The sequence below is a fragment of the Eptesicus fuscus genome, chromosome 3, assembly GCF_027574615.1.
Source record: "Eptesicus fuscus isolate TK198812 chromosome 3, DD_ASM_mEF_20220401, whole genome shotgun sequence".
Classification (NCBI taxonomy): domain Eukaryota; kingdom Metazoa; phylum Chordata; class Mammalia; order Chiroptera; family Vespertilionidae; genus Eptesicus; species Eptesicus fuscus.
Genome location: NC_072475.1, coordinates 20,801,209 through 20,825,862, shown reverse-complemented (window position 1 = coordinate 20,825,862; position 24,654 = coordinate 20,801,209). Strand labels below are relative to the sequence as shown.

At 39.2% G+C, this 24,654-nt stretch overlaps 1 protein-coding gene across 1 annotated transcript in view; it reads right to left on the bottom strand.

Moving 5' to 3' along the window:
• Nucleotides 1-570: 570 nt before the first annotated feature.
• Nucleotides 571-24,654, bottom strand: part of GMPS (guanine monophosphate synthase) — a 51,571-nt gene continuing 27,487 nt past the window's right edge. Inside the window, exons 6-16 of the mRNA XM_008142218.3 lie at nucleotides 22,500-22,693; nucleotides 22,083-22,248; nucleotides 18,369-18,520; nucleotides 17,671-17,844; nucleotides 16,030-16,135; nucleotides 14,986-15,101; nucleotides 10,889-11,014; nucleotides 7,846-7,961; nucleotides 4,244-4,374; nucleotides 1,970-2,142; nucleotides 571-693 (exon numbers count right to left, since the gene is read on the bottom strand). Of these exons, the coding sequence (XP_008140440.1) occupies nucleotides 592-693; nucleotides 1,970-2,142; nucleotides 4,244-4,374; nucleotides 7,846-7,961; nucleotides 10,889-11,014; nucleotides 14,986-15,101; nucleotides 16,030-16,135; nucleotides 17,671-17,844; nucleotides 18,369-18,520; nucleotides 22,083-22,248; nucleotides 22,500-22,693 (1,556 nt within the window). The 3' untranslated portion in view covers nucleotides 571-591. The remainder of the gene's footprint in view (nucleotides 694-1,969; nucleotides 2,143-4,243; nucleotides 4,375-7,845; nucleotides 7,962-10,888; nucleotides 11,015-14,985; nucleotides 15,102-16,029; nucleotides 16,136-17,670; nucleotides 17,845-18,368; nucleotides 18,521-22,082; nucleotides 22,249-22,499; nucleotides 22,694-24,654) is intronic.

The following is a 24,654-nucleotide window of genomic DNA, read 5'->3' as shown; positions in this document are numbered from 1 at the left end:
GGTATCATAAAATTCTAAAGCACTTCCGCAAATTCCTGGTGCTTTTCATCTTAAAGTAGCTTACGTTTATGATGCTAGTGTACGGAAAAAGTGGCTGGAACAGCCCACCTATACCTTTATCTGACATGTTCATCACTTCCCCCAACCTTTGGAGAAACAAGGTTACTTACATGGAAACTCTGATTCTCCAACAGGCATACATACTAAGTCATGGGAGTTTTCTAACAGCTCTTAGAAACTGGCAAGGGAACTTAGAAGCCCATTACTACCCCAAACTCACCCACCTCCATACATCTTCATTGACAGACATCAACAGCAACAGTAAGTTTACACATAAAGAACAAGTGAGGCAAAGGCAAATGCAGTGTCAATTTGTCTGAGTGTAGGCAATGATGCGTTGATTATACCCGTACAAACTTCAGTCCCCTTTAGTTATCCCCAACTGAGCCTTCAGGCCATAAATTTTTGCTGTGAAGAATTCAGATGTAATATAGCCGATCCAGCACTCTTCACAGTACTGCGTGTCAATACTGGGAATGGTCTCTAATGAATTTAAACTGCACACAGTACTTTAGTGAAACAAGAAGTTTATTACTCCCACTCAGTAGTTCCTGGGGGCTTTGATGTTAAGTCATACATAATTCGAGAAATACCAGGAATCTTCTTAATCTCAGTGACCATCTTTAACACCACCTGTTATAAAACAAAGATTACAATTAAAAGAGCCAGAATCCACTGCATGTCCAAAAACCCTAAAGGGCTTGCATTTGCAATTTGAAACTGTAATCTATTTTTACTATTTGCTTCTATGTACATGGGATGGCCTCTGATTAATTTCAGGTAGTGAACCTATTTCCCTCTCTAGGTTGAAGTGACTTAAAGTCAGTACTACTCAAAGTACGGCCCACAGATAGGTGCTAGCCTACAGGTTATGTTTGTCAACAAGTGTTTAGAAACATTCATAGCAATTTCGCATTGCTCTGGCATCTAAACAGTATTTTATGTGTTTAAGCCAATTCTTCACAAATTATCTGTGGCTGAAACAACTCTGAGGCTACCAAGGTGGTGCATAATGCATTATAATAATAACCACTGGCAAGTGTACAGGAGGAGAAAGCCTGGTCACTTAACAAAAACTTGGCAAATCTGAGCCTAACAGAAAGTAGACTGTAAGCCACATTTCCCAGCCCAGCTGTGCAGCTACAACCAGAGCCTCGCATTAGCTACTGGAGCAGTGGTCCAACTAACAAAGGCTCAGTGTGATATTCATCTTCTAACAGCAAATGGCTCCTTGGTGGAGAGAGAATAGGAGAGGGAGATGATGATCAAAAATTGAATTGCTGGCCCTGGCTGGTTTTGCTCAGTGGATAGAGCGTCGGCCTATGGACTGAAGGGTCCCAGGTTCAATTCCGGCCGGGGGCACATGCCCAGGTTGCGGGCTCAATCCCCAGTAGGGAGCATTCAGGAGGCAGCCCATCAAAATTCTCTCATCAATGATGTTTCTATCTCTCTTTCTCCCTTCCTCTCTGAAATCAATATATAAATATATATATATATTTTTTTTTTTTTAATTGAATTGCTGGTAGCAGAACATTAAAGAATTCTTGGGTTTCTGGTCATAATGCCATCAATTCTCATCCTTATTTCCAATAAACTTTTCTTCAGTGCTTGGGTTTTCTTCTTTACTTAAAAAATATTATTTGTAAAGTAGAGGCTGGTTGGCAAAATTAAACAGTTATAGATTAGAGTTGGTTGGTTCCTCTCCATATAGTAATCAGACATCTAGAGGGTTATAATACATTTAAGGCCTTTTTCTACTATAGTGTACTGAACAATCATGTGGAGATAAAAAGAGCCTGTCTTCTGAACAGAAAACCAAATATCAACATTGTTATAGTCTATTCCACTCACCATATTATAAAATGAATGAGGTACTGAAAATACACATTAGAAGGAATATGTAAATTACCTCTACAGGGATCTCATTGCCAGGTGTTGCAGGTATACCAGTCATGAAATCACTAGTAATAAAGGTTCGAATAACCACAGATCTCTGGCATGAAGGCTGCTTCTGAAGTGGGTCCCGATCAAAATGTAATGGTGTCAAAATCACTGGCATCTGACTGATTTTTCCAGCATAACCTAGAGAAAGGAAGTTAACATATAGAGCCAATCGCCATCCATGGAAAAGCACTGCGACCTAGTTCAATAAAACCCTCCCAGACAATATCTGAAATCACATACACACACCAGTTAGGACAGCCATTGTGCATTGTTTCCAGCTACTCTCACAGCATTTTAAGTAAGCTCAATCACAAATACAAGTAATAAAATTTGACTGTAGTGCTATGTTATAGTGATGACACTTTATACATATGTAATATATAATCTAATAATAGACAAATATGCAAATTGACCATACCTCCGACACGCCCACAAGCCACGCCCACAAGCCATGCCCACCATCCAATCAGAATGAGTATGCAAATTAACCCAAACCAAGATGGCTACAGCCACAGAGAGCAAGGTTTCCTAGGTAACAGAGGAGGCCAAGCTTTCCGCCTGCCATTTCCAGGCCTAAGCCTCCACTCAAGCTACAAAGTTTCAATTATAGAAGGTAAACAAATTCAAACAAATGGCGGCAGAATGGAGCTTGAGAGAGCAGGCCAGGGTTGCCGCCGGCAACAGGGGAAGCAAAGCTTTCCACACACCCTGGCCGGGCTCACCTGCTTAAGGCAACATAGTTTCAATTATAATTCCAACACAATGGCTGCGGCTTCGGAGGGAGCCCCAGGCTTGGCTTGGCTCCGCTCCAGGCTACAAAGTTTCAATTGTAGAAGGAAAATAAATTCCAGATACCAGGGCCTCTGCTTGGGTTACCAGGGGGCGTGGCCGGCCTGCAAACCACCACAGGCCCCTCGCTCAGGCCGCCCCACACCCCAAGGGAAACCCCACCTGATCTGGGACGCCCTTCAGGGCAAACCAGCTGGCCCCCACCCCTGTACCAGGCCTCTATCCTATCTAATAAAAGAATAATATGCAGATTGATCATCACTGCAACACACAATATAGCTGTCCCCATGTGGTCAAAGATCCTGCCCCCATGTGGACACAAGATGGCCACCACAAGATGGCCAGCAGGAGAGGGCAGTTGGGAGGCACCCGGCCTGCAAGGGAGGGCAGTTGTGAGGGATTAGCCCTGCAAGGGAAGGCAGTTGAGAGGGACCAGGCCTGCAAGAAAGGGCAGTTGGAGGTGATCAACCCTGCAGGAGAGGGCAGTTAGGAGTGACCAGGCCGGCAGAGGAGGGAAGTTGGGGGCAAACAGGCTGGCAGGGGAGCTGTTAGGCATCAATCAGGCTGGCAGCGGAGTGGTTAGGGGGTATTCAGGCTGGCAGGCAGAAGCGGTTAGGGCCAATCAGGAAGGCAGGCAGGCAAGCAGTTGAGAGCCAGCAGTCCTGGATTGTGAGAGGGATGTCCGACTGGGATCGGGCCTAAACGGGCAGTAGGACATCCCTCGAGGGGTCTCATATTGGAGAGGGTACAGGCTGGGCTGAGGGAGAACCCCCCTCCGTGCACGAATTTCGTGCACCGGGCCTCTAGTATATATATAAAGCCATTCTTATAATTCATGGTAGTTATGATCTACAGGAAATACAGTTAGGTTCTTGCAAGCCTCTGGTCACATTTTCATCAACCAACCAGTACTACCTTGTTTTATGTGTGTTTTTGTTTAAAGACACCTAATTTAATATTTATTGCAGATTAACATTGAACTCATGGCCAACAAGCACTGTAATTCAGGCATGAACAAACCTTATCTATCCTACATATTTTCTCTCTGAGACACATCACAGCCTTCCTGTGCTCAGAAATCTAGACAGCACCTCAGCACTATGCTTGGAGGATATTTTAAATAGTAAAATCACCAACCAAAAGCATGAAAATGTCAAAAATATGCCACTAAATAGCCTACAAAAAGAACATTTGTTTACAGTAAGAAGGCAAAGTACTGCCTTGTTCAACATCAGTTGCAAGTTGGGCAACTCAAATTTTTTGCCACTCTGCACATGTCTGCACACAACCAAAGGGTAGATAAGTTTTTTATGAAGGCAATATCATAGAATTATCCATAAACATGAAAGCACCTAAAAATTAAAAATCTTATTATTCTACTACAAATCACAATGCCAAGCATTCAAATTTTAGTTAGAGCATGCAGTAATAAGCAAAATGAGCAACTTACCGGACTCCCTGAGAATGTTCTGAGCCTCAAAATCAGCTTGGCGTAAAGTACTGAGCACCCCTGTTGTCAAGAAAGTGGGAGTAACATCTGTAGGAGGCTCTTTAACTGGTGGGCCAAATATATAGACAACTCTAGAAGGCGGAAGAGAAAATTAGAGAGAATTACAATTTAGTATGATAAGCAATGCACAAGGAATAACATTTTTTCCATTTACTTAGGCCCTCTCCTACCCATTTCAAATCCCCAAATGGGTTGGTTAGAATATAAAATTATAGCGGGGTCTATGTTCTATGTACCTTCCTCAAAGTGCATTGTCTAGAATACTAATATCTTAGAATGTGCAAAGATCTATGTGATTACCATATTCCTCTTTTCATATGTCTTGGGATAGAGTGTCCCAATATACCATATCCACCTGGGACCTGTGGTGAAAATAGGATATTTGCAGATGTAATCAAGTCAAGATAACGTCAGGGTGGCCGTTAATCCAATGACTGGGTGTCTTTCTAAAAACAGAGAAATCTGGGAACGTAACACACACAGACAGAAGAGGGCATGTGAGAATGAAGAAAGATTGGCATTATACTGCCACAAGCCAAGGACTGCCAACAAACACCAGAAACTAGGAAGAGGTAGGAAAGGATCCTCCCCTAGAGCCTTCACAGAGAGCATGGCCCTGCTGAAACCTTGATCTTAGACTTTTAGCCTCCAGAATTGTGAGAGAATGATTAATTTCTCTTGTTTTAGCTTCTCTGTTTGTGGTAATGTATTCCGGTAGCCCCAGGAAATTAATACTCATAAGCTTGGGGAAACAGTGAGTTGAACAAATAAATGGGTTTTTACCACAAAACTTCAGAAATTGTAATATGCTAATATACACTGGAAACATCCAAGATGGGGCTAGAGTGAATTTCCCAAACTTATTTGGCCACTCGATCTTTTTTTCATTTTGGGCAACACTGATCCCAAGGAAAGATTCTCCTTTCCACTTTATTAAAAATGTCACCAAAATGGACACCAAAACTTGGTATCCTACTAGTTCCTTCTAAAAAGAATAACTCACTAGTGCTTTCAGTAAATATCTATTTGAAAGATATGAAGATACGCCACTGCAGGTGTTAATAAAAGTAGGGTTTGTAACATAGCTTGAGGAAGTTAGGATCAAACAACTCAAGGGGAATCTTACCATCGTTTGGAGGATCTGTTGTACAACCTTCACTCAGGAAAAAAGAGGCAGTCAGGGTAGAGACAGGAGTGCCAACTCGCCTCCCCATTCCAACTCTAGTCAGCAGACAACTAACTATCCCTTTCTCTTAGCCCTGTCTTTAGCAAAGAAGATAAATTTCCCTTGGCAATCTCCCATAATTAAGTTTACTGATGTTTTTCTTTTCTTCTTAATATCCTATCTAATAAAGATGGAATATGCAAATTGACCATAACTCCATGACAAAGATGGAAGCACCCACAGCCAATAAGGAGGGAATATGCAAATTGACACAACAAGGTGAGAGGCGGAAGGCAGCAAAATCTAAAACTTACGAAGACACTTTCTTTTAAGGGCTTGTTAGGTTCATATTTTAAAATGTAGTAGGTTTTTATGTTGTTGCTTATCTGTTAGACATTCCTGGGGGAGGAAGGGTTGTACAAGGAGAGAGAAAAACAGAGAAGAGAGAAAAGACAGGAAGAGAAACCAGCATATAAAGGGCAGAGACTAAGTTTAACCTTTTGCACTCGGATGTCGAGTGTGACTTGACATGGTTAGCATTAGAATAAAGGAATCGAGAAAAAAGCAAGCGAGTGCAAAGGGTTAAACATGGGTGAGTGCCCTAGGCCAAAGAAAAATAGAGGGAGATAAAACTGTAAGAATGTACTAACTGCATAGTAAGAGCAGGGGAGTCAAAATTAGGGAAAGGAAATATTCCATTTGACCTCTAAAGTTTAAGTATTAGCATTATTCAGAAGATAAATTATGAGCCATTATTTTAACTAAAACAATTATCTCCATTCAAAAGAGTTAATTACAATCCTAGCCGGTTGGCTCAGTGGATAGAGCGCTGGTCTGTGAACTGAAGGGTCCCAGGTTAGATTCCAGACCTGGGCACATACCTCTATTGCAGGTCCATCCCTGGCCAGGTTGGAGCACATGCAGGAGGCAACAAGTTGATGTGTTTCTCTCACATCAATGTTTTTCTCTCTGTCTCTCCCCCTCCCTTCCACTCTCTAAAAATCTATGGAAAAATATCCTCAGGTGAGGATTAACAACAACAGAGTAAGCACCATGATATGCAGATGGAGTATATGCTATTAGCTAGCCCTTCCCATCTTCCACATACTGATTTCCAAGTAACAAAAATTAAAGCCCTGATGGCTCAAATTGCAGAGCTGCCAGGTCTTGGCAGATGAATTCAATCAATAAAATTTGCTTATATAATAAGTAAATAAAAAGAGGTATTTACAAATTTACCATTATTTATTTTAAAATTCACTCTTTTTCAGTGTATTAAAGGTGATTCCTTATTTGGGGGCCTTAGGTTCATCGAAGTAAGCCTTTTAATAGGCATATTCCCACCAGTAAAAAACATGGCTTCCCTGTCTGGAAGGCCCCAGCAGCAGGTATTCAGAAAACAATACACACTCTGCTAGGTAACCACCAATGGAAAGATTTCTAATTTCTGCAGCAAATTTGAATAAACTAAAACATCAGGAATTATTTTTGGTTGTTAACTACCCAATACCCACTTAAAAAAAAAAAAAGACTAGAGAAGAGTGAACTATGAAATAAGAATATTTAATGAGCAATCTGGCACCAAACAAGTTGAGATTTTTTAACTATACAAAGGATAATGTATTGTAAAATAGACAAGGATTATAAATCAGCTATTGATATATCCAACATAAAAATTAATGTGCAAATTAAAGGGAAAATAAATCTGAAAAACTAAATTAAAAGTAAATTATACATGTAGTTATTTTAATGATATCTGGCATATGCCTATTTCTTTTCTTTGATTTCCTGAGATTATTATTAAGTTAACTAAGCCCCTACTTGTAATTCTATAGCCTTCAGATATTTTTTTCAATCCTTTGGAATAAAACGTTACCATAAAATAGGTAGTGTAAGCTGCTAATTTGGAAGACATGACTTAAAACTGCCTTTTTTAAAGCAGATAAATGCATTGTGCTGAAGAAACAAGACACAAGATATTAAATATATGCTCAATTGTGACCTAAGTAGATATATCTGTATCTACACTTGAGCCTTTTGGTCCTTCAAAAAAACACCTTGCCCAGTTGGTGTGGCTCAGTGTTTGAGGGTCAACCCATGAACCAAGAGGTAACCAATGAACCAAGAGGTAACCAAGAGGTAACATTTAACATGTTTTTATTGATTCCCAGTAAGGGCACACATGTCCAGGTTTTGGGCTTGATCCCCAGTTTGGGGAGTGCAGAAGGCAGCCAACCGATATTTCTCTCTCATTGATATTTTATTTCTCTATCCCTCTCCCTTTCTCTCTCTCTAAAGGAATCAATAAAAACATGTTAAAAAACAACAACTTATCCTTCTATTACACCTTATCCCCTGCTCCCACTGTAGAACATACCTGTTAATGTTGTGACACATGCGAGGTATAAGCCTAGCCAGGAAAATAAGAGATTCCCAGTCAGGCTCATCTTTACTGGAGATTCCACACACATAACTGTAGGAACGACAATCACCCTGAAAGTAAAAATGCATTCAATAATATTAATGGTTTTGCAGATGAGTGGATTAAAAAGCTGTGGTACAGCTACACAATGGAATACTACACCACTATAAAAATGAAGGAATTTTTACAGATTGCAACAGCATGGATGGAACTGGAGAGCATTATGTTAAGCGAAATAAGCCAGTCAGAGAAACATAAATATCACATGACCTCACTCATATGTGGGATATAATGATCAACATAATTTGATGAACAAGAATAGATCTACAGATAAATGGCAGGGGAGGGAGGGTTAGAGAGCAACCAAAGGACTTGTATGCATGCATATTAGCATAATCAATGGACACAGACACTGGGGTGGTGGGGGCTTGCCCGGGGTAGGAATGGTTGGAGGGGGGGCAGGGGGAGGTCAAGTGGGGAAAAAGGAGATGTATGTAAAACTTTAGACAATAAATAAAATAAATAAATAAATAAATAAATAAATAGTAAAAATAATTTTAATGGTTTTGTAGAAGTCAAAAAATGGACTAGAAAACATTTCATGCATGATGACACCATTAATAAGAATCCTTTTTGGGGAAAAAAACTTGTTTATAAAAGTATTAGAGGCCTGGTGCATGACATTCATGCACTGGGGTGTGGTCGTCCCTCAGCCCAGCCTGCGCCCTTTAGCAGTCTGGGAGCCCTCGGGGCCTAAGCCGGACATCCTTAGCACTGCCATGAAGGCCAGAGAGGCTCCCACCACCTCCGCTGCACTCGCCAGCTGTCAGCCTGGCTTGTGGCTGAGCTGCGCTCCCACTGTGGGAGAGCACTGATCACCAGGAGGCAGCTTCTGCGTTGAGCGTCTACCCCTTGGTAGTCAGTGCGTGTCACAGCAACTGGTTGTTCCGCCATTCAGTTGATTTGCATATTACCCTTTTATTATATAGGAGGATATATGGATACCTCTAATGATATAAATAAATCCAAAATTAAAATCTCTTATTAAATTCTAGCTAAATCAGTTCAGACATAAAGTGTCATGGTAATTTCAAGAATTTATTCAACACATGCCAGAAGCCCATTGGGATCTAATTCTAAGTACCTGCCCAACTGTGGGCAGCCAGCACACTTAATTTGGAAGACAAGATCTGCCCATGTTGATTAGGTGAAAAAAGGGTTCTTAAGTCAGAGATAGAAAATAAAAATGAGCTTAAAAAGTTATTAAAAACAAGTGAATAAAACCGGTAATAATATTAATTCCCTTTTTCTTTGTCCTGTTTAATCCAAGTAATTTTCTGTTTTTAAAAATCAAATTACACTAAAGAGCAATTTTTAAAGAGTCATTAAACTACCCTAATAACCAGTCTACTAAAAAATGAGAATTTAGGCTACATGAATGCTAATTTGACAGGATCTATTGCCCTAGCTGGTTTGGCTCAGTGGATAGAGCATCAGCCTGCAGACTGAAGGGACCCAGGTTCAATTCTGGTCAAGGGCATATGCCCAGGTTGCAGCTTGATCCCCCATAGGGGGCGTGCAGGAGGCAACTGATCAATGATTCTCTCATCATTGATGTTTCTATCTCTCTCTCCCTCTCCATTCCTCTCTTAAATCAATAAAATATATATATCTATAGATAGATATATATATATTAAAAAGATAAAAATCATATCCTATATAATAAAACCCTAATATGCAAATTGACCCAACAGCAGAACGACCGGTCGCTATGACATGCACTGACCACCAGGGGGCAGATGCTCAACGCTGGAGCTGCCCCCTGGTGGTCAGTGCGCTCCCACAGGGGGAGCACCGCTCAGCTGAGTGCCAGTTGCCAGACACCGGGCTCACAGCTGGCAAGCACAGCAGCAGTGGCATGAGCCTCTCCCACCTCCATGGCAGTGCTACTGAGCTGCGGCAGGCCCAGTGGGGCCGGGATGAGCAGGAGTGGCATGGCGCGTGGCCTGAGCTCAGGCTTCTCTCTGGCCGCCTGCCACTTTGCGCACTACTACATCCCCCGAGGGGTCCCAGATTGCAAGAGAGCGCAGGCCAGGCTAAGGGACCCCACCGGTGCATGACTGGGGCTGGGGAGGGACGCAGGAAGTTGGCCAGCTGGGGAGGGACCGTGGAAGGGTTCCAGGGCGTGTCCGCTCAGTACTGATCAGCCAGCCCCAGCAGCAAGCTAACCTACCAGTCAGAGCATCTGCCCGCTGGTGGTCAGTGCACATCATAGCGACTGGTCAACCCATCCACTGTCTGTCCCCTGGTGGTCAGTGCACGTCATGGTGAGTGGTTGAGCAGCCTTAGCATATCATTAGCATATTATGCTTTGATTGGTTGAATGGACGACCAGACAACTGGACACTTAGCATATTAGGCTTTTATTATATAGGATTATATAGGATTATGAGTAGCATTATAAAAGTAAAAATTATATGATCCTCACATGCTTTTACAATTGGAAAGACAGAACAATAAATACACAAATGTCATTTGTACATTATCAAAGCTAAAAGAGAGAAGATGTAAAAGAAATAGAGCACTAGTTTAAGAAATACACAATTTGAGAACAAGACCTAATTGGTGTATAACATTCATCAGGGGGCCTTCTTGCAATTAAAGACTTCTAAAGCAATAGTATATTTCATACCAAGAAGGATAAATGAGAACATGACTTCTTGGTGACTATCCTTCAAGGCAGAAGCAAGCAAGCAAACCCTATAGCAAGTCATTCTTTGAGTTTTTACTTTTGATTACAGATGACAGATGTTCCAAAACTACAAGATCTCAGCCTGAATACTGAGTTCCTATAACCTTGTTCACTCCATAAATATTATAAAAAACATTACCTTTTTACATATTTTCATATTCATTTTCCTAAATCATTCCTATTTGAACAGTGAAAAAAACATCTGCAGAAAGTTATGTCACAGGGCAATGAATTCACACAACTCACCTGCACACCCACAGTTTTAATTGGCAGCAGGAAGGCATTCAGGGAATGCAGACTTGTAATTTGCATCAGCTTCTCCTGGTCCTCTTCTGTTGTGCAGGCTTTGACTCTTTGTAATAGCGTATGCGGCTGAAAAAACACACACAGGTATTTATTATGGTTTCAAGAAATAAGGTACTCACTCTTTTGGTATCTATGATAGCAATAGATCCTATTGGGCATTTCTCTTTGTGTGTGCTATGCAGTATAAACCCTAACCCTGTTTTTATTCTTTTAGAGTTCCCCTTAAATGTTATCATGCATAATTAACAAGAGAATCTCTCTAACCACTTGGCAAACAATGCAAGCATCTTTAAATGCTTTAACTCCAATCAATCCCCTTGTGGTTTACATGTTATATATTATTGTAATATTTTAAAAATAAACACCAATAATTATAGATCATTATTTTTATTATATATTCCATGTTTGCTTGAATGTTACCATTTTCTTTTCTGTTTACCATTTTCTTTTGTTTACCATTTTTTTCTTGCATATCATAAAAAGATCCTTTTGCTTCTCCTAAAGTCAGCCCTTTAAAACAGTGGTTCTCAAAAAATAAAATAAAATAACAAAATAATAAAATAAATTAATTAAATTAAATTAAAATAAATTAACAGTGGTTCTCAAGCCTCGCTGTACACTCAAATTACTTGGTATAATCAGGTTCTATCTTGGATTAAATAAGAAATTCTAGGAAGAAGGGGTCCAAGCATAGTACTTCGAAAGCTCCCCCAACCCTGGCCAGTGTGGCTCGGTTGGTTGAGTGTTGTTCCATGCAACAAAAAGTCAACAGGATTTGATTCCGGGTCAAGGCACATGCCCAGATTTCCAGCTGGATCCCCAGTAGGGGGCATGCAGCAGGAGGCAGCTGGTCCATATTTCTCTCTAAAATTAATAACATACTAAAAAAAAAAAAAAAGCCCCCCCAGATGATTCTAATACACAGCCAAGGGGTGTGTGTACTGCACTGTTGGTAGTAAACTGTTTATCTGAAAATGTCTTTATTTTGCCCTACTTTTAGAAGACAGTGTATCTGTTCACTATTGTTTACCATTATTTTCTCTTGGGACTTGAAGTTTTCTTGCTTTTACTACAGTTTTCTGTATAATAGTCTTTCCTTTGTAGAGTAAAACAACCTTTCCTCTGCAGCTGCTTTGTCTTTGGCAGGATGCAGTTTTGCTAGGTATGCCAACTCGGTATCAAATTCTTTTCATTTATCCTGATAGCAATGTGTTACGTTATCCTGAATCTGAGGCATGGTTTCAACCAGTGTGGAGAAATTCAAATACTTTTGTCTATTACCTCCTTCTGAAAATATACTAAAGTTGACCTTTTCATTCTATCTTAACTTCTATCCATTGTTCTGATTTCTGGAAAATTTCTTAACATCTTTCCATAGCTGTTTAATTTCAGCTATTATTTTCATTTCTACATTTTAATTTTTTAAAAACTGCCCAGTCATTTTTTATATTCTTATCCTATAAGAATAGCATATATTTTTATTATCTATTGCTTCTTTTAATTTTATGTACTTTATATTATCTATCTGCTAATTTCAGTATTTGAAGAGTTTGAGGGTTTTCTTCTCGTTTCCACTAGCTCTGATTCATGGAGCCTTATTTCTATACATATTTTGTAATTTTTTTATTGTAAGCTCATATTTGCTAGAACTGTATCTATGGGAATTCTTTGAAGCCTGGTTGAAGATATTCCAAAGAGTAAATTAATTTACACTGCTTCTTGCCTGACACCTGGAAGCACTACCAACCAAGGTCCACTTTAAATAAGAATTGAATTCTCAGCTTGCAGGTTTTCAGACAACACAGGTTATGAATTTAGGCACCAAAACTACAGATAGACTGGAAGACTTTTCCATTCTTTCTCAATCTGGAGCTGAAATAATTCCCCTTGTTTTCTTATAACACATATACAGTATTTTAAAACATCTTTTAAGAAAATAAACAAATGGGACTCCATCAAAATAAAAAGCTTCTGCACAGCAAAAGAAACCATCAACAAAACAATAAGAAAGCCCACTGCATAGGAGAACATATTTGCCAATGTTATCTCCAATAAGGCTTTAATCACCAGAATTTACAGGGAACTCATGCAACTTAACAAAAGGAAGATAAACAACCCAATCAAAAAATGGGCAAAGGACCTAAATAGGTATTTTTCGAAAGAGGACATATGGAAGGTCAAAACACACAGGAAAATATGCTCAAAGTCACTAATCACCTAAGAGATGCAAAATCAAAACAACAATGAGGTACCATCTCACACCTGTCAGAATGGCTATCATCAACAAATCAACAAATGACAAGTGTTGGTGAGGATGTGGAGAAAAAGAAACCCTTGTGCACTGCTGGTGGGAATGCAGACTGGTGCAGCCACTGTGGAAAACAGTATGGAGTTTCCTCAAAAAACTAAAAATGGAACTCCCATTTGACCTAGTAATCCCACTTCTAGGAATATATCCTAAGAAATCAGAAACACCCATCAGAAAGGATATATGCATCCCTATGTTCATAGAAGCACAATTTACAATAACTAAGATTTGGAAACAGCCTAAGTGCCCATCAGCAGATGAGTGGATTAAAAAAGGGTGGTACATCTACACAATGGAATACTACACGGCTATAAAAAAGACGAAACTTTTACCATTTGCAACAGCATGAATGGACCCGGAGAGCATTATGCTAAACGAAATAAGCCAGTCAAAGAAAGATAAATATCACATGATCTCATTTGTGGAATATAATGAACAACATAAAATGATGAACAAAAATAGATCCAGAGACAAATACCAAACAGACCATCAAACCTCAGAGGGAAGGGATCAACCAACGGACTTGTATGCATACATATTAGCATAACCAATGGACATGGACCCTGGGGTGGTGGGAGCTTGTCCTCAGGGGTGAAAGTGGCCAGGGAGGGGTCGATGGGGGAAAAAGGAGACATCTATATAAAAACCTAATATGCAAATCGACTGAACGGCAGAACGACCAGTCACTATGATGCTCACTAACCACTAGGAGGCAGACACTAAACACAGGAGCTGCCCCCAGCCCTCAGGCTCCAACCAGCGGGAGTGGGGGTCGGGGCCAGCAAGCGGGTGGTGCCAGGCCAGCTAAGGCTGGTGGAAGCGGGGTCCCCTGATCAACCCGCTGGTCACCCCACAGAGAGAGGCAACCAATGGCAGCAGCTGGGGGTGGGGCTGGCAAGCAGGCTGCTCCAGGCCAAGGCCAGTGTGAGCAGGGGCCCCAATCACCCTGTCAGTCGCCCCACAGATCAACCGTGATCACGGGCCAAGCCTAGGGACCTTAACCATGCACAAATTTCATGCACCAGGCCTCTAGTATGTAATACTTTAAACACTTAAAAAACAATGAAAAGAATAATAATAATAATATGAAAACTTGGGGGGAGGAGCAACAACAAAGCAAAAATAAATAAATAAACAAACAAATAAATAAATAAAACACCTTTTCATTTCTAGCATTTTTAAGGATTCAGGGCATCCAATCTGCTATATAACTGAAAATAGGAGTCTGCATTTTAAGTGTTTATACGTAGAATATTTTCTTCATAGTCATTCCAAAAGTTAAATTACTCTGAATTTTCAAATAACGAAACCCTAATAAAACCACTGTAAATTCTGGAGTACAACAAGAATCCATTCAATTCCTTGTACTGATTAGTTGTGTCTGTTTAAAACTCCCATCCTATATATTAAAAGGCTAATATGCAAATCACTGAACGGCAGAATGACTGGTCGCTATGATGCGCACTGACCACCAGGGGGCAGACAATCAACGCAGGAGCTACCCCCTAGTGGTCAGTGCACTCCCACAGGGGGAACACTGCTCAGCCAGAAGCCCGGCTCATGGCTGGCAAGTGCAGCGGCGGGAGCCTCTCCCACCTCTGCAGCAGTCAGACATCCCCCGAGAGTTCCTGGACTGCGAGAGGGCACAGGCCAGACTGAGGGACCTCTCCCCGAGTGCATGATTTTCGTGCACCAGGCCGCTAGTAATATATAAATCCAACGTAATTACCTTTTTAACACTTGCAGAGAAATCAGCTACTATTTTCAAAATGTTGTTGGTTTCAGGGAAGTCCTTACAAATGTAAGGTTCTTCAGCACATATTACTCTAATTGCCAGGCCAGGACCTAAAGTGAAAAGTAATAATTTAAAAATTATTTTGAAATGTTAATATAAAAATGTCACTACTCCCAAAATATAAAACCTTTCCAAAAATTAATATCCAAGTGCCACTTCAAAGTTTTTTTTTTTCAGTTTTACTGACTGGAAAATTTATTATTTTTTATATAATTGATATATCACCATTGCAAATAGTTTCTATTGTGAGGATCAAATAAGACAGTATTTGTAAAATATGTAGCAAAATGCCTAGGACATACCAGCACTCAAGAAATGTGAACTATTGCTTTTTTAAATTTCATTAAACCATTTTCTCAACTTACCACCAAATGCTGAGAGCTAGAAACTGAAGTACAAAACTTGCCCAAATTCAAGAACTCATTTAAAAAAAACAAGATTCTCAATCCCAACTTTAAACAAATATCACCTGTTTTTTTATATGACAAAATAACTATTTCATCTGAGTATTTTTTATTTGTTTATAAATTAGTTACATATGGCCTGTGCAAAGAAATGGTTCAGCCATTCAGATAAATGAGCCACGGCATAAGGATTTCAGAGAACCAAGTTTTATTAACCCTGTCTTCCATCATGATATCATAGAAAGAATATACAAATCCCAGTTCTGACACCAATAACTGTGTGACAATTAAAATATCTCTATACCTTGGTTTTCTCATCTGATGGTAAGATGATATGTCATCATATAATTTTGGTATGGTATAATATTTAAATATAAATACAATGGAAAATAACTCTTTAATAAAATGAAGTATATACACTAGACACTAAAAAAAATGTTTATTCCTTACACACCTTTTTCTTTCTCTCAAGTTACATTTTCCTTGTGATAACAAATTCTTTCAAAATTGTCAATTGATTTTTCATCAACATGAAGGCCTAAGAACAAATCAAACAATTCAATTTTAATTTTACCTGGAAATGGATGCCTGGAAACTAACTCTTCTGGAAGTCCAAGTTCTCTGCCTAAAACTCTTACTTCATCTTTATGAAAATCTTTCAGAGGTTCTATTACTTTTCCCTATATGGAGGAAAAAAACAATTAGCACAAATTAGTAACCAAAAATCACATGGAAACAAAGGGTAATAAATTATTGGCTTTCCCTATTGTCTTTTACCTCAGATTTAAAAAATCAGTTTTTAAAACTTCACTTCCTCCTGTATGCTTATAGTCATTAGATAAACATTTCAGTGACCTTATTTCTCTTTAAAACACATTTTAAATATAAATCTTTTAGATATAAATAAATCAAAGCAAATCTTCCCCTATCTCTGATATAGTTTTCGTTAGAATACAAGGAAAATTAAATATATACTACTAGTGTTTCAAAATAAAACTCTCCAAATGATGCCATCAAGAAAGTGAAAAGATAATACAGAAGGCAAATCATATATCTTATAAAAGACTGGTAACTAGAATATATAAAGAACAATTCAATGAAAAGATAAATAAACCAATTTACAAAGGGGCAAGTATCTGAATTGATATTTCTCCAAAGAAGATATACAAATAGCCAATAAGCACATGAAAAGGTATTTAGAAACATTAGCTATTAGGAAAATACAAATCAAAACCACAATGAGTTACCACTACACAATGAGTTACCACTACTCTCTTTATTTATGCACAAAATAAAGAGAGACATAATTCACAGCCATTATGATAGCTACTATTAAAACAATAGCAAATAACAAGTGCTGGCAAGGTTTTGAGAAATTAGAACTCTTGGTATTGTTGATGGGAATGTAAGATGGTGTCACCACTATGAAAACATGAAGAAAGCCTCAAAATATTAAAAATACAACTACATGATCTTGCCCAGATAGAGTGGCTCAGTTTGTTGACCAATGTCCCATGCACCAAGAGTTCACCAGTTTGATTCCCAGTCAGGCAGGGCACATGCCTAGGCTGCAGGCTCAATCCCCACTTGGGAGCACGCAGGAGAGCAGCCGATCGATGTTTCTCTCTCTCCCACCCTCCCTCTTTTTTTCCCCCCCAAAAATACCAATGAAACATATTTTTAAAAAAATACAACTACATGATCTACCACTTCCTGGTATATATCCAAAAGAATTGAAAGCAGGGTCTACAAGAGATATGCGCAAACCCAGATTCATCGTATAATTTACAATAGCCAAAAGTGGAAGTAACCAAAATGTCCACTGACAGATAGATGGATAAACAAAATGTGTATATACATACAACAGAATATTATTCAGCCTTAGAAAAGACATCTTAACATCGATTAACCTTGAGGACCTATGGTAAGTGCAATAAGCTAGTCACAAAATGATTTTACTTATATAAGCTTTCTGAAGTAGTAAAATTCACTGAAACAGGAAGTAGAATGGTGGTTATCAGGAGTTGGGGAGAGGGAGAAAATAGTAGCTGTTGTTCAATAGGTATAGAGCATTTCAATTTTGCAACATGAAAAATTAAAGAAATCTGTTTCACAACAATGCAAATACACCTAATACTACCGAATTGTACACTTAAAAATGGTTAAGGGGAGAGGAAAGAGGCTTTATGGGAAAGTTTCGTAAGTTTTTACCTACCTCTTCTCTCAACTTCCTGATAAGCTCTGTGTCATTGTGATGGGTTTTGATGAGTTCAGCTTTGCCACTTGCAACAAGGGATGCACTTTCAATTAGATCAGGCCGTAAAGTACCTTGGGCAAGGAAAACCTCCTCAGGTTTCAGGTTCATTTCTCCAATTACTTCATTGGCAATCTATAACCAACCGGAGTAAAAGAGCCTTTTAAAAGATGACTCTTTTAAAAAGACAGCAAAATTTTATACTTTCAGATAAATTTCTCAAAGTCCTTGTGCAATATTGACTTTGTTATTGACATCCATGTTAAGGATAAATCTACCAACTCCCAAAATAAACTCCTTTAACAACATATGTTCTTTAAAGAACATGCTTTAACATGATTCAAAAAGGTATGCAAACATTCCCCCCATTCAAAAGCTAAAAACTAGTCATTGAAATACTGAAAGTCTAACGTCAACTGAAAATACCTATTCTTAAAATAGTTAAATCAAATCAATAGCAAAACATAAGAATACATGTTTTTAAAATATAAAACAGTTTATACTATTGGTCTATATAGTAGTAATATACAGTAAAACTCTTATCCAAAAATAAAATAAAAATTAGTCAGCAAATTTGGTCATTTGATATAATAGCAAGAAAAAACAAATACTAAAATTCACATTAAAAACACTACACCTTGAGGATATTAAAAAGGTACCTTAACAAAAGTATCCCCAATGATTTTTCTTTTCTCCTCAGGACTTGTTGTCATATTTAACGTTTTGCTGATTCTTTTTCGTGGAGTTCTATCTTCATCTGATATTGGTAGAGTTGTTGTTCCATTGTAGAAAGAATGAGCAGCATTTATCACTGGGGAAAGGGAGCAGAAACGTGTTTTAATCTTTTTTAAAAATATTTCTAAATATCATACTAACAAATCAAACTACAGAAAAAAAAAACAAGATGGGTCCTTTGATCGCCCATTAATTTGCCTACATATTCCAGAACAATCAATAAACCATGATTAATGGAGTCTAGACAGAGGTACTCATTAATTTTGTTTTGTGAATCCTGTGACATTTAATGATCTAGGCTCATGGTAGCATAAATTATGCTGGCTGTTTTTCCCCTACTCAGTCCATTACCAGAACAATCAGGCAAAAGTGACAGCAGAAAATCATGGCCCCAAGGAAATTAACAGCAATGGTTCATATACAGTGATCAAAGTTCTCAGAACTACACAGACTAGTCTCTTGAGAAACTGATGTTTATGAACATACACTTAGTGATTCTTGACTGTCCCTTAATATTTAAGAACAAGGTATTCAAAAACCAACTAAGATCTCTATCTATATATATAAAAGCCTTAAGTGACTGAATGACTGGTCGACCAATCGCTATGATGCGCACTGACCACCAGGGGGCAGACACTCAACGCAGGAGCCTCCTCCTGGTGGTCAGTGCGCTCCCACAGCGGGAGCACTGCTCAGCTGACTGACGGGTGCCAGAAGCAGGGCTCACAGATGGCAAGTGCCGCTGCAGTGGCGCGAGCTTTTGCAATTGGAACTGACTGGGCGCAAGGCCGTGGCAGGCAGGGGCAACAGGCGGCATTGGACTGCTGGTTTCGGCCCAATCCCTGCAGGCCACGCCAAGGGACCCCACCAGTGCACGAATCTGTGCACCAGGCCTCTAGTCTATACATATAAAAGCCTAAGCGACCAAATGACAGGTCACTATGATGCACACTGACCACCAGGGGGCAGACGCTCAACGCAGGAGCTGCCCCCTGATGGTCAGTGTGCTCCCACAGTGGAAGCACCACTCAGCTGACTGCCGGGTGCTAGAAGCCAGGCTCACAGCTGGCAAGCACAGCTGCAGTGGCATGAGCTTCCCCCACCTCCACGGCAGTGCTACCAAGCAGGGATGGTGGCAGGCACAATGGGGCAGGGATGAGCGAAAGTAGCACGGCACCTGGCCTGGGCTCAGGCTCAGGCTCCTCTCTGGCCACCTTCCACTTCGCAGACTACTACATCCGAGGGGTCCCAGATTGCAAGAGGGCGCAGGCCAGGCTGAGGTAACCCCCAGTGCATGAATCATGCACTGGGCCTCTAGTTTAGTAATAAGAACAATTGGTGGGCTTCACTGTAAGATGACAAGGCAGCTTGCTTTTTCATTGGGGGACCTACAGTAAATTTGTGGGTCTTTCTCTTAAGTTCTGTACTCCAGAGAAGACACCTCCAATCTCCTGCCTATCCTCAGAAGTAGTGGTGGGGTAAGAGAGTCACTATTCAGTACAAACATTTCTACTTAATCCTACTGTTTTTAATGTAAAATCTTACTTTCACTCTCAACTATGCCTGGCATTATTAATTTGCCAAAGTCCAAAGCCTCTCCTGTTTAGCCTCTCTATAGAGAATGAACCCAGTCCTCTGATTGGGAGGGACAACAGCAGTTTGTTCCCACATTAAGGAAAAGAATCTGCTTCCCAGATTTCCAACCAATCCATTTTAGGCTCACCCAGAGAACCAGGAACCACAAGGAAGCCAATGCTTCTAATTCCTGAGCCTCCCCAGAAGTCTTGCTTTTTGATGGCTTTCTCCCCTCATCCCCACACCAAGGTTTTGGAGTCCTCCATTCTACTATGTCAGTTACCAGGAACAATGCAGTTTTTGTGGGGCTAAAAATTTTTATAATTTGGAAGCCTCTTTCAAGAAATAGAATTGAGTCCTAGCTGGTTTGGCTCAGTGGATACAGCGTCGACCTGTGGACTGAAGGATCCCAGGTTCAATTCCTATCAGGGACACATGCCCGGGTTGCAGGCTTGATCCCCAGTAGGGGGCGTGCAGGAGGCAGCTGATCAATGATTCTCATCACTGATGTTTCTCTTTCTCTCCCTCTCTCACTTCCTCTGTGAAATCAATAAAAAATAACAAACAGCCCTGACTGGTTTGGCTCAGTGGATAGAGCATCAGCCTGCGGAATGAAAGGTCCCAGGTTCGTTTCCGGTCAAGGGCATGTATTTTGGTTGCGGGCACATCCCCAGTAGAGGGTGTGCAGGAGGCAGTTGATCGATGTTTCTCTCTCATCGATGTTTCTAACTCTCTATTCCTCTCCCTTCCTCTCTGTAAAAAAAAATCAATAAAATATATTTAAAAAACAAACAAGAAAAAAAAAAACCCAGGAGGGTTAATACATGAAAAAAGAAAAGAAATAGAACTGACAAATTAAGTATTTAAAAAGATCACAAGGCAATAGTAGGGTGGCTAACATGAAATGAACTATATAAAACATATGTACAGGCATACCTCGCTTTTTGCTTCGCTTTATTGCTTCTCCCAGATGTTGCTTTGTTTTTTTACAAACTGAAGGCAAGACCCACCACTAGCAATAGACCTTACTCAACTTTTTCTTAGCCTAATCCCAAAATGCCCACAGCTACTCAACCACCACCCAACAAAGGTCAAATTAGAAAAAAGAGTGTTAATTAACCGTAAGTTATTAAAATTTCTTACTTTGCAAATTTAATAAAAATATATGACCATCTGAATATAATACTAGGGTCCCACCCAGGATTTTGGAAAAGGTTTGACTTGTAAAGGGTCATGAAGTTTAAACTTTATTAGCTTAGAGATAATCTGCTTTACCCATCTGCTTTCCACCTTCCAAACATTTTGTTGAAACCATTAGCCCCATATTCCCTTCTCTGTTCTTTGTCCTTGTGGCATTACACTTGTTTTATACTCATGCTGTCATTTTAGTTTTGAAAGGAGAAATAGACCCATCTTCACATGTTTAATTACAAATCTTCATTTTATATTCAATCTTTGGGCAATGATTTCAAATAACTCCTTAATATATATGGTTTGCATCATTAAACTACTGACATGATTTCACTATAACTATTGATTGCATCTTGTTGGTTTTTGTTTTTGTTTTTGTTTTTGTTTTAAGCAAAGACTTCCACAAATGTAAATGGAGTTATGGCCTAAGAAGTTGATTAGTGGCCTTTAAAAAAAAAGTGACTGTAGACTTTTCAGAACTCTTCTTTATATAAGCCTAACTGTTTGTAAAATAAACTATATGGACATACCTTTATAGGAAGGCTTGGTTATTCTCATGCATAAATAGTATTATGGATGGGAAAAGATAACTTAAAAAAGAAACAGAATGAGTAGAAGAAAATGATGACAACTGGAAAATGGTAGGTTTTTTATCTATATATAACATTAGGAGTAAGCAACAGTTTTAAAATTTAAACTGGGATTCCCTCCTGAACCAGAAATAATTATAAAAATAAAAATAAATATTTTCAACCCTGAGATTACCGGGAAAACTGAACTTGGTTAAGACAATGTGCTTATTTAAACCATAGGCTAGATTTGATTAAACAAGTCCTGACACGCAAATTAACTTTTCTGGGAGTCATCAATACCTTTGACCTGAATTCCAAGTTTTTTGAGGGCCTCTTCTACAGACTGGCTTTCTCGTTTTCTCATAAAGCCATTATCAATGTGTACAGCAATGATTTGATCTTGGTTCAAAGCACGATTCAGCAAAGCTGTACAAACTGTTGAGTCTACACCACCACTGAGTAAAACCTACAGGGTGAAATGTAAAAGATAAAATTGATTAAAATAAGCAAAAAGAAAATAAAAACTATCAGCTAAAATCGTTACCTAAGACATTGTTATCAAAGGAATGTATGGAACTGAAAAAGCACTCTCAAACAGTGCAACTCACAAAGCGTATGAACCCAGTCAACACTGACGGGCTATAACGTTGAGGAAGCCAGCTCTGCGTTCTAGTATTATTACATAAATTCGTAGACTTTCAGATGTAAATTGCTTACCAAAACTTTTGATGTTCCTACTCTCTCTTTGATCTCTCGAATGCACTCCAGTTCTCTGTTCTGCACAGTGAAGGTCCCACTGCACCCAGCTATATCATAGAGGAAGTTCTTCAGTACTGCTTTCCCGTTTTCTGTAAGGCCAACTTCAGGGTGGAACTGTACTCCATATAATTTTTTAGATTCATTTGCTATACCTTTACAGAAAAAATAATCACAAATTAAAATTTTTTCATACTGAAAAGACTCTACTAGTATTCACAATAATTCCTAATAATTTCTTCCTCAATAAATGTGAAAATTGATATGAGTTAGCTGGATTTTCAGCAACAGGAAAAAATAAAAATTCTATTATCATGATCTTTCTTTAAAAGTCTTTCCTTATGCAGCAATTAGTGAACTATGTGGTAATAAAATAAGTCCTACAGAGATTATTTCATAGTAACCTCACTTCTCCACCTAGATTACTCAATGCCTTGACTATTAAATGCAATAACTAAATTTTGGTTCTTGGACCCACATGGCTTTCATCTAGAATGTGCAGGTACCAATTTTCTCTCTGAGAAGAATCTCATATATTAGACCAGACAAAATACTTCAAGTGTACCATTAACCACAAATATAACTTCACTAACTGGACTAATGTGCTTCTGACAATTACTGATTAACTACTGGGCAGTAGATGTTAGACTAGATATTTCACATGTGCATGTATTACCCATTTATAGCTCTGAGATATCAAGAAACTTGTCTGAACTCACAACTATTTATGTAGTTAAAACAGGCCTGAAGACTCCCAAACTCATACTCATCCTACTATACCAAAGCACCTCACACTTTCTTTACTTGGCTTCGAAGACACCACTTTCTCGATTCACTTAATTATTTCACTGTCTGCTCCTTCTGAATCTTTTGTTAGTTCCTCTTCATCTTATCCCTCGCCACACATGCAAGTTGCCCACTACTCGGCCTTAAATCTCTTCTCTGTACATTCTGAGTGATGTCACTCTCATGACCTTAAATTCTACCCAAATTTGTTGGTACACTCCCAAATTTGTACCTCCAGCCCAGTTCTTTCCTCTCCAGTTCAGACTCATATATACAACTGTCTACTCATACCTACATTTCAATTTTTAATAAGGCATCTTTAATTAAATATGCAAACCCAAACTTATGCAATCTTCCCCATCAGGTAAACAGAAACGCCATCCTTCTGGCTGTTGAGGCCGAAAACTTTGGGAGTTAAACTGGACCCTACCCTCATCCTCACTCCACATGCAATCCCAAAAGTAAATCCTCTCCCTTCAAAACATGTCAGAATCCAGTCTAACTTCCATTTCCAGTCTGGAATGTAAAAAGCTGGAAGATGCCACTATGTCCTAACAAGAAGTAAAAAGCTGACTACTGCCCTTGGAGAGACCGACAGTGAATACAGAGAATGACAACTTAACAGAGCAGAAACCCATGGGTGCAAACTGCTGATGTGGGGAAACCTGAACACAACTGATGAATTGCTAGAGGCTCGGGAAGAACAAACCTGAGAGACAAAAACTCCAGAAGGACCCAGTCATCGGGGGATCCCACAAATTTTGTAAATTTTATGTCCAGCAGGATTTGGTAAATTTTTTCTAGAAAGGGCCAGAGTAAGTATTTTTAGCCTTTGTAGGCCCTACTGTCACTGAAGCAACTAAAAGCATCAATAGACAATACCTTAAGAATTGGATGCTGCTGTGTTCCAATAAAACTTTATTTATGAACACTGATATCTGAATTTCATTTAAAATTCTCTTTAAAATATTTTTCTAACCATTTGAAAACATAAAAACCATTCTTAGCTTGCAGGTTATAAAAAAAAACAGGCAGTGAGCCTGATTTGGCAGGAGGCTGTAGTTTGCTGATTCCTTGACTACAGGACAAGGTCCAAGTCCTTTATATTAAACAAAGAGTGGTCATTAAATGGCCACTGTCCAATTAATTTTACTTCTCATCTCCCTTTCATTCTCTATTCCAGCCATTCAAGCTAGCGTGATTACCAAAATAAACCATGTTCTCACCCCAGGTCTATGCAAAAAACCTGCAAGTATCAACAACAAAAAACACTCCTGAATAATAACTGTTTAGAGCAGGACTGTAGGATACAGGTTAATACCAAAAGTTC